This window comes from Myotis davidii, unplaced genomic scaffold, assembly GCF_000327345.1.
Source record: "Myotis davidii unplaced genomic scaffold, ASM32734v1 scaffold855, whole genome shotgun sequence".
In the NCBI taxonomy this organism is placed as follows: Eukaryota; Metazoa; Chordata; class Mammalia; order Chiroptera; family Vespertilionidae; genus Myotis; species Myotis davidii.
In genome coordinates, this window is record NW_006286978.1 from 523569 (window position 1) to 533685 (window position 10117).

At 48.6% G+C, this 10117-nt stretch overlaps 1 protein-coding gene across 1 annotated transcript in view; it reads right to left on the reverse strand.

Annotated features, from left to right (window-relative positions):
• CACNA1F (calcium voltage-gated channel subunit alpha1 F) overlaps positions 1-10117 on the reverse strand; it is a 26404-nt gene that overhangs the window by 5102 nt on the left and 11185 nt on the right. The window contains exons 20-37 of the mRNA XM_015560762.1: positions 9444-9599; positions 9151-9280; positions 8578-8637; positions 8334-8440; positions 8165-8252; positions 7651-7758; positions 7512-7564; positions 6271-6417; positions 5332-5533; positions 5076-5234; positions 3299-3409; positions 2986-3069; positions 2162-2182; positions 1827-1955; positions 1412-1477; positions 1067-1158; positions 508-667; positions 154-281 (exon numbers count right to left, since the gene is read on the reverse strand). Coding sequence (XP_015416248.1) covers positions 154-281; positions 508-667; positions 1067-1158; positions 1412-1477; positions 1827-1955; positions 2162-2182; positions 2986-3069; positions 3299-3409; positions 5076-5234; positions 5332-5533; positions 6271-6417; positions 7512-7564; positions 7651-7758; positions 8165-8252; positions 8334-8440; positions 8578-8637; positions 9151-9280; positions 9444-9599 — 2001 coding nt within the window. The remainder of the gene's footprint in view (positions 1-153; positions 282-507; positions 668-1066; positions 1159-1411; positions 1478-1826; positions 1956-2161; positions 2183-2985; positions 3070-3298; positions 3410-5075; positions 5235-5331; positions 5534-6270; positions 6418-7511; positions 7565-7650; positions 7759-8164; positions 8253-8333; positions 8441-8577; positions 8638-9150; positions 9281-9443; positions 9600-10117) is intronic.

The following is a 10117-nucleotide window of genomic DNA, read 5'->3' on the forward strand; positions in this document are numbered from 1 at the left end:
GTGGGGGGGGGGGGGGGGTGGAAGACAGGGTCAGGGGACCCTGGGGCATCTACTGACTGGGTAATGGGAGGAGTAGGTTGGGGCTGGGAGACTGTGGGGCAGTGCACTGTCCCCTGGGATACCAAGTATGGGGTTAGAGGTTAGAGGACATACTTGGCCCCAGGGTCATATTCAGACCAGATCCTCTTGAATTCATCGAGGTGATGGGGCCCCAGGATGGACCAATCTCTGGTTAAGTAATCAAAGTTGTCCATGATCACAGCCACAAAGAGATTTATAATCTGTGGGCCAGTGAGCGGGGGGTTAGGTGAAGTGCAGAGTAGAAAGTAGGGGGTTGGTGGGAGGCTGAGGTAAGATGATATGGTCACTAGGTTACACATCCCTGAACCAGGCCAGCCCTTCCACCTACTCTGAAGATCTGGGCTCCCCACCTCATTTGACATCCCCAGACCCTTCAGGGCCAGCCCCTATGGTAGTGGTGGTGGTTATGGGGGGAAAGGTCCTTACCAGGAAGGCACAGAGCATGAAGAAGCTAATAAAATAGGCGATGGCAAAATTGCTACCACAGGTAAACTCCTCGCCAGGGCCAAAGTCAGACTCAGGGTCACATCGATTCCCAGGAAGGGTGGCAAGCATTATCTCCTGCCATGCCTCACCAGTGGCACACCTGGGGATCACATGAGGGTGTCATCCTAGAGGGAAGGCTCTGAAGTCATGGCAAATGGTATTATGGGGACTGGAAAGGTTATGGGATGAACCACCTCCTGCCAGGGGCTACATCTGGCACAAATAGCATTTCTACATTTAAAAAGCTGGCATTCAATGTTTATGATGGTCGTATTCACATTTTACAAATGGGACACTGAGACCAAAGAAGGGGATACATCTTACAGCCAGAAAAAGGATGGCTGAGGCTAGAATATTATCAAATGCTCAGGTCACAGCCAGAAAAGGTCCCAGGCAACATGGAACCCCATGCTGCCCTGTTATTTACACAGCTCAGGCAGTCTGGGACTCACAAGGGCATGCTAGGGACTGAGCTGGCAGAGAGAGGGGTAGATGTCACCTGAACAGAAGCAGTACAGCCTGTGGAAAAGTCTGAAAGTTGTTGTTTCGGTTGATCTGTGTGCCATCCTGAAGGGCCACCTTGCCGAACATCTGTGGGCACACGGGCTGTGTCGGAGGGGTGAAGAGGCTGCCACCCATTTTACAACTATTAATACCCAAAGGGTCCTTACAACCCTGACAAACAGGCACTGATGATCCCATTTCACAGACATGTGGACTGTCTCAGGGTCATCCAGCATGTCTGTCTGTCTTTCCACTCACCAATCCCAATTTCGGGCTCTTCCTAATCAACCTCCTTCATCAGAGAAGTGCCTGAGGGATGCTCCCTAGGGTCCCCACTCACCTGCATCCCAATGACTGCATATATGAAGAATATCATTGCGATGAGAAGAGCAACATAGGGCAAGGCCTATGGGGTGGAGAGGAAGATATATACTCAGGTCCAGGCAGAGAACTATAATCCCCAGAATGCACTGCTCCCTCAAGCCTGGACCTGATGAGAGATGTGGTCCATCCCCCAAGTGCCCATGTAATGACTACCAGTATATCCCAAATGTGGACACAGCATTAAATACAATAGACTAAAGTCAGTGAAGCCAAGGCATGTTAGGAATTGAGAGCCTAGAAAAGAGAGAAAACTGAAAATGGTAAGTTGCAGGTGGGTGTGGCACACTAGAAGATACAGTTCTGAGGGTGGTAAAACAGCAGGCTGAGAGGTAAGGAGGGGGTAAAGGGTGGTCAAAGGGATGGGGAGTTACCTGGAAGGACTTGATGAATGTCCAGAGCAATGTGCGGATCCCTTCACCCTTACTGAGAAGCTTGACCAGTCGCATGACTCGGAAGAGGCGAAAGAAAGTGATGGAAATGCGGGAACTGTCCTCAGAGCTCTGGGGTTGGGGGTATGGTGGTATGCTCAGCCCACATTTTCCCCAGCCACCTCCCTGCTTCAAGCTTTGGCCCTACCAGCCCCTAAATCTGTCAGAAGTCAGGTCCCAGGGTGGTCAGGGAGCATTTATAAGGTCTCTTAAGGTAAAAAGGAAGAAAGGGTGGGTGGGGAAAAAGCAAAGAGTCCCTGTTGATGATGGGGAGCTACCTCGCCAAGATGGCCACCATTCTGGAGGGAGATATGGTCAAGACAGGGGAGATAGAGGAGATGATGTGATCACATGCCCAAGTGAACAAGGGGAGAAATTATTGAACAGTTTTAGGGGATAATGGATGGTACGATCATTATGCAAGGTCCAATGGGGAAGGTTATATGGTAGTAGATTAAGATGGTTGTGGGAAAAGTTGGTAATGAGGGTGAAGGAGAGGAGAGGGTACAGGAGATTATGGAGGAGAGATATTGGAGCCAATGGAGGAAATGATGGAGCCAGTTGTTTTATGGAGATGATGGATATGAGAGAACCCATGGGGGGACCCATTGGAGAAGCCAGTGATGGAGGTATGGAAGCAGCAGCATTGTCAATAGATGTAACAGTACCATATAATACCCAATGGAGGAGATTATGGAGCCAACCATGCAGGTAATGACAGAGACGTGAAAGACCCAGCGTTGGAGATGATGGAGTCAGTGGAGGGAATGGAGTCAATGAAGGAATCAGAAGAGATGATGGAACCAGTGGAGATGGATGTAGAAACAATGAAGGAAATAATAGAAATAACAAAGTCATGTTAGGTGATGGTGGATCCAAAGGGTGGGCTGCAAATAAAATGAGGGAGGTGGTGGAGGGGGATTTTGGCTGAATCCAACAGGGACTCAGAGAGGATAGAGCTAGAATGAGGAGCACTGAGTCTCCATGAGTGGGGTGGATGGGATTGTGTCTTCTCCTCTACCCATTTGAAAGAAGGCCCTGGGGTTGAGGTGAGGAAAGATTAGCAGGGGGAGAGTGGGTTAGTAGAGAGGCCAGTACTCACACTGACTTCAGTGACAGCAATGTCCACTACGCTGCCCACCACAATAAGAGCATCAAATGTGTTCCAGGCATCGGCAAAGTAATGCTGGAGGCAGGAGGAAAGCAGAAATCTGTCTTTTCATATCTAGGAAGCTAGGGTAAGGGGCCAGTATGGTGGGGAAATTGGGGAGACAGAGCCCAGCTTAGAGCACATGATGGGCCTGCATCTGGATCCCTCTCATTCCCTAGTCTCATGACTCCCTGGTTGCTGCCCTCCTGAGAGCATTGCAGTGAGTTCCACCCCAAGGAATTCACCCACTGCAGGTGGGACACACCTTAGGTTTGAAGGCGATGATTTTAAGCACCATCTCAACAGTAAAGAGGCCAGTGAAGACCATGTTGAGGATGTCCATGGCATAGTTGAAGGGAGCAGTCTGCTCATAGTGCTGGAGGAGAAAATCAGGTGTGAGGACAGCACCTGAAGCAGAGAACCCCACACCCCTAGTCAAATGTTCTCTGGCTAGGAGTGAGGGGAGTCTGAGGAGGTGGTATAGCACAATGGGTTGGCCTAACCCCTCACATTATCTACCTCCATGATGGATATTGAGGGAGACCAATTCTTTTTTACTTGTCAACTACAGCTGATTTTCAATATTATTTTATATTAGTTTCAGGTGTATAATATAGTGGTTAGACATTTATATAATTTACAAAGTGATCACCTCAATAAGTCTAGTACCCACCTGGAGCCATGCATAGTTATTACAATATTATTGACTGTATTCTCTATGGTGTACTTTATATCCCTGTGACTATTTTATAGCTATCAGTTTGTACTTCTTAATCCTTTCACCTAGCCCCTGGATTCCCCTCCCATCTGGCAACTGTCAGTTTGTTTTCAGTATTTATGAGTCTGTTTCTGTTTTGTTTTTTCGTTTATTTTGTTCTTTAGATTCTACATATAAGTGAGATCACATGGTATTTTTATTTCTTTGTCTGACTTATTTCACTTAGCATAATACCTTCTAGGTTCATCTGTGTTGTAGCAAATGGTAAAATTTCATTTCCTTGCAGCTAGTTCTGACTGACATAGAAACATAAGTCTGCTGTTGGTAGCTTCTGTGAAAAATATTTTTGCTCCCCCCCGCTTTTTTATAGAGAGAGAGTAGAAAAGAGAGGGAAAGACAGAGAAAAATATTGATATGAGAGAAACACATTGATTGTTTGCCTCCTGCATGGAACCTGGTCAGGGTCCAGGCCAGGGAGGAGCCTGCAACTGAGGTACATGCCCTTGACTGGAATCACACCCGGACCCCTTCTGTCCGCAGGCTGATGCTCTATCTACTGAGCAAAACCAGCTAGGGCTATTTTCGCTTTCTAATAAAAGGCTCAAATTAGGAGAGTGCCCTGGTGCAACCTTCTCTTCCTTTTTCTGCCCTGAATGTAGTGTTGATGCCCAGAGCTGTGGTAGCCATTTTGTGACTATGAAGCAACAATCATGAGAATGAAAACTAACTCACTAAAAAGAGCAGAGAAGCCTGGCTCAGTGGTTGAGCACTGACCTATGAACCAGGAGGTCATGGTTCAATTCCCAGTCAGGGCACATGCCTGGGTTGCAGGCTGGATCCCCAGTGTGGGGAGTGTGGGAGGCAGCTGATCAATTATTCTCTTTCATGATTGATGTTTCTATCTCTCTCTCCCTCTCCCTTCCTCTCTGAAATCAATAAAAATATATTTTAAAAAAAGAGTGGAGCAGGAAGACAGAGACTGGGTCTTTTATGAGCAATGAACAAACAGCCTACCTCTACAGTTCTTGTTATGTACATCCTTTCACATTTTAGAATCTCTGAAATTGGGGTGTGTTTTATAATCAATAGCAACTTACAATTGCTACCTGCCATTTCTTTTTCATATTCTTTGATTTCTGAAATCAGGATATAACTTACAATTATTGGCTTTAGATGTGAAGAGATGTGGCAAATATTTTTATAGCTTAAGTCTCTGTCAGTTGGGGGTTTTATTACTTGCAGCCTAAACCATGCCTAATGGTTCCCAAGGGATTGTGTAGACAGAATAGGGTATTTGGCAGGGGTCAGGGTGGGGAGCTCAGACCTGCATGGCTAGAGCAACCGTGTTGAGCAGGATGAGCAGAAACATGAGGTACTCAAAGGCAGCAGAGTTCACAGTGGCCCACACACGATACTGATGCGGGTTCTTGGGAATGTAGCGGCGGAGTGGCTGGGCCTTGAGGGCGTACTCCACGCACTGGCGCTGCATATGGGTGCAGGGCATGAGTGAGCAGTGAGGTCCCAAGACAAAAAGGCGTATATAGGGGGTTGATGGTCATGGATCAGGGGTCAGAGGTCACCTGGTTCTTGTCTAGCTCACAGTTTTGGTATTCCTGCTCCCCTTGGGCACGGAAGGTGATGATGACGAAGCCCACAAAGATGTTCATCATGAAGAATGCGATGATGATGATATAGACAATAAAGAACACTGAAATCTCCACATGGTAATTATAGATGGGCCCCTGGTCCTCTGCATGTGCATCAATGGCCTTGTATAGCAGCCTATGGAGCCGGTGGAGGCAGGTGAGGGGATATACCAGGCCCCTCAGACCTTCCCCCAGACCACTTATCATAGACACCTCAGAATCTCTTGCTTGGTACCCCAAAGACCCCTAGATCCTTTGACCTAATCACCTGGAACCTCCATACATACTCCAAGAGACTTCCACTAGGCCCTCAAAGACTCCCAAATCCCTTAAGCTCCCACAGACCTCCCAAATCCCCTTCTACATCCACCTGTAGTCCCCATTCAGTTACCCATAACTCCCCCACCAACCCCCAAAGATTGCTAAATCCCCTGTCCCATCAACTTGAATTCCCTGCTCCACCTCCCTAGCGATCTCCAACTACTACCCTGAAGACTTGCACAACTCTCTGGAAACCCTTGAATTCCCCATTCCATCTCCTCTGAGACCCCCAACCAGTCTCTCCAGGCATCTATCTGGTCCCCCCTAAGTCCTATCCAGTCCTCTCTAGACTTCTACGTAATCCCTCAGAGATCTATACCCAATTCCTGGAGACCCCACCCATCCGGGTCCCCAAAGCACCCAGCCAGCTACTGGGAGACCCCCACCCAGTCTTCTGATATGCCCACCAGTCCCCAGAAAACTCTATCCAGTCTCAAAAGGCCTTGATCACATTTCTAGATACCCTCCCACCCATCCTTCAGCAGATTCCAAACCAATCCCCTAGATACTCCTTCCTTGTCCCTTGCTCATCCCTGGGGCCCTTCTCCTCACGCAGGCCAGCCTTCGAAGGTGGAGACAGTGAACAGAGCCATCATGGCTGAAAGGACATTGTCAAAGTTGAAATCACTGTTGACCCAGAGCCGCTCCCGGACCAGGGGCCGTGACACATCTCCATCAGGATAGACCAGGAAGGAGCCCCTGTAGATGTTGTAGACAGTCTGAGTGGGTGAGGAAGGGTAGAGAGCTGTGGAAAGGGGACTGAGGTTTCCAGCATGGAGGCATCAGGGCATCATGGTGGAGCTGGATAGCCTGGGTTCAAATCCTGCCCCTCCATTTACTGGCTGGGTAACCTTGGGCATTTAACCTCTCTGTGCTTCAGTTTTCCCCATCCATGAAATAAAAATAAGAACAACATATTTACTGTCTTGTTACATGTATAATTAAGTCAATAGTGAGAATAGTGTGTGGCACATAGTTGGCACCACATACAGGGCGGGGCAAAAGTAGATTTAGAGTTGTGAGTACATGAGATACAGAGTTTATTCTTGTAGTGTTATTTATTACAACTGTAAACCTACCTTTGCCAATCCCTATATGTTAGCCCTCATCACCATTATCATCATTATCATTGCCACCCAGAAAAAAGTAATACATATAATAGCCAACCTGTTCATCACTAAGTTTATGCCAGGCATGGTGCTAGGCTTTATACCTAGTAACTTTGCATTGTAGTACACCCTCTATGTGGTAAGTCATTTACTCCTCACAAAAAATCAGTGAGAGTCACATTTTTAAAATCGCCATTCTTCAGTTAAGGAAAATGGGATTCATCAAGGTTAAGAAATGTAAAAAATTACAAGGTTAAGAAAAGTCTCATGGGATGATTTGAACCAGGAATGTTTGATTTCAAAGTCCATGCTTCTGACCTCTACCCTTTATAGGATGGAAGTTGGGGATTAAGTGGTGCATGGGTGTCATTGTGTTTGGGGATGGCTGGGAGGTCCAGAATAAAATATAGGTAATTCTGGAGAGGTGGAGAGGGTTTGGGGGAGGTACGGAAGAGCCTCTTAGAGTTTGGTGAGATCTGAGGGTGTTTGCAGCTCTTGGGAGAGTTCTGATGGTGTATCTTGGAGGCTTGGGGAGTTCTGGGGGTCTTGATAAAATATGGGGGGCTCTCTGAAGTTCTTGGGAGGAAACTCTAAGGGTTTCAGGGGCCTTGGTGAGCTCTAGGGGCCTCTGTGGCCTTTGGGAAGGGTTCTGGGCCCAGTGAGGGCAAGGTCTTGGCTACTTACTTGCATTCTTTGGGGGTGTGTTTGGCCTCGTCAGTGCAACTGTAGAATTTCCCCTGTAGGGAGGATATTTGTCAAGCAGGTGCACCCTTCAACCCCACCTTGACTCCTGCCTGGGCCTCCCTCTAGTGTTTCTTCCCACCTTGAAGAGCTGCACACCAATGCAGGCAAACATGAATTGCAGAAGTGTGGTTACAATCATGATATTCCCGATGGTCCGGATGGCCACGAACACGCACTGCACCACGTGCTGCAGGTACCCACAAATATGACTAATGGACAGTGCAGGCCACAGCAGCCATGGGGCAGGGAATATGGGCATGATGGAGCTCAGGGACTTGGGTCAGGGACATGTTATTGTGGGTCAAGGATATGTGGTCAGGAACACGTGGTTAAGAGACAGTGATGTGGGCCAGGGATGTGTGGGCACCAACCAGGAATAAGTGTTTACCAGACAGGATATGTAGCCACATGCCAGGGGCTCAGATCAGAAAAATGTGGTCATTGGTTAAGGAATATGGGTCTGGCCACATGGCCAATGGTCAGGCATGAGTGGTTACATGTGGTCATGCATCATGCAAATGGTCAATCTGATAAGTGATTTTGGCCCCAGTGGCAAGGCCTGGATCCTGTGGACTTGGGTGGGGTGGGGTTACCTTGAGTCCCTTGGCTCGGTTGATGGCTCTAAGGGGCCGAAGTACTCGGAGTACTCGCAGAATCTTTACTACCGAGATTGCACTGGAGCTGGGGAGGGGGCAGTCCTCAGGCCCTGGCTCAGGCCTTGCCTCAGCTCTGGAGGAATGGGCTGGGTGAAGGGTCACTTACTGGATGCCAAAAGAGATGAGGGACACACTGACCACCAGCAGATCCAACAGATTGAACCAACTACGGCAGAAGGAGCCTTGGTGCAGGAAGGCCCCGAACACCGTCATCTGGGGAGGATGGTAGAGGTCATCAGGCTAGACCCCAGATTTGGGAATAGAAGGAGTAGACAGGGATGGAAACAGGAGAGGTGGGTTGTGGTGGTGGTTGGGGCAACTGGAGGTATGATTGGGGACCCATTAGTTACCTTTAGTAGAATCTCCACAGTGAAAATGGAGGTGAAGGCATAATCAAAGTACCCCAGAATCTGGGGGATGAAAAAGAGGGAAAGTCACTGAGTCATGGCTGTGGGGTATCCTAGGTATGTGTGTGTGTGTGTGTGTGTGTGTGTGTGTGTGTGTGTGTGTGTGTGTGTGTGTGTGTGTGTGTGTGTGTGTGCGCGCGCACGCATACTTGTACCTCTGTATGTAATCATTGCTGTCCCCCTCCTCCTCCCTTCCCTCTGTTTCTTATGATCATTAAGAACTGCTCTACAAGGCAAAAGTCTTGGCCATCAGAAAGACTAGGGTTCAAATTTGGGCTTCTCTGCCTCTACCCAGCTACTAGGGTGCCCTTGGCCTGTTCAACCTCTTTGAGCACAGATTCTTCTTTAGCTGTATACTGATCTCCTCCCTGGAGCTTCCACAAGTTTGCTACACACACAGTAAGGCTGCCATTCTTGCCCTTCTCTTTCTGCCCAGATAGGAGTCTTCTCCCTGTTTGCACACTGGCTGGATAGTGCCCAATAGGACATTCCCGGGAGTGCCCCCCAAAGGCTCACGTGGTTGCGGAAGGAGTGAACTCGGATGGGGTCCTCAGCGGCCAAGGACACACTACTGAGGATGATGAATACCAGGATAAGATTGGTGAAGACATGATGGTGGATGAGGGTGTGGCAAGCCTTCCTCATTCTGGTGAATGGGGAATGGACCATGGTCAGAACCCAGAGTTGATTGGGAGAGCCCAAGGGTTGCAGCTCAAGCCTGTTGTATCAGGATGTGTACCCTACCCTACTGAGCCTTGGCTGCCCCTTGGCCCTCCACCTGCTCAAGCCCCTCCTGCCCCAGCACTCACGGGTTGGTTTGGCTGAGGCAGAAGAAGGCGCTGCCCTCAGGGATGGGCACCACTTTCTCCTTGGGAACAACTTCCTGTAGGAGTTCCACACGTCCTGCACCCTCTTCTTCCTCCTCTTCTTCTTCCTCCTCTTCCTCTTCCTCCATGCCTGGCACCACAAGATCAGAAGAGAGGGAATTAATTAAGAAAATGTATGTAAAGCACTTAGAACAGTGTCTGGGACACAGTAAGAGCTGAGTAAATGTGTGTTGGAATGAACACTGCCATCCTCTCAGTCATATACATGCAATCCTATCTAATAATAGACAAACATGGTAATTGACCGTACCTTCGCTATGCCTCCCATGGGCTAATCAGTGCGATATGCAAATTAACCCAACCAAGATGGCGGCTGGCAGCCACGCAGCTGAAGCGAGCAGGAGGCTTGCTTGCTCCAGTGATGGAGGAAGCCAAGGTTCCCCGCGTGCCGCGGCCTGACTCTGGGCTCCAATAGCAACAAAGTTTCAATTATAGAAGCTAAACAAACCCCAGATACCTGCTTTTAGCAGGTCGTGGCCTCAGAGGTGGAGCGAGCAGGAGCCCGGCTCTCAGCTCCAGGGACGGCAACAAAGTTTTAATTATAGAAGGTAAAAAGAAATCCCAGAATAAAAAGAAAAAAGAAAAAACGGAGAGGC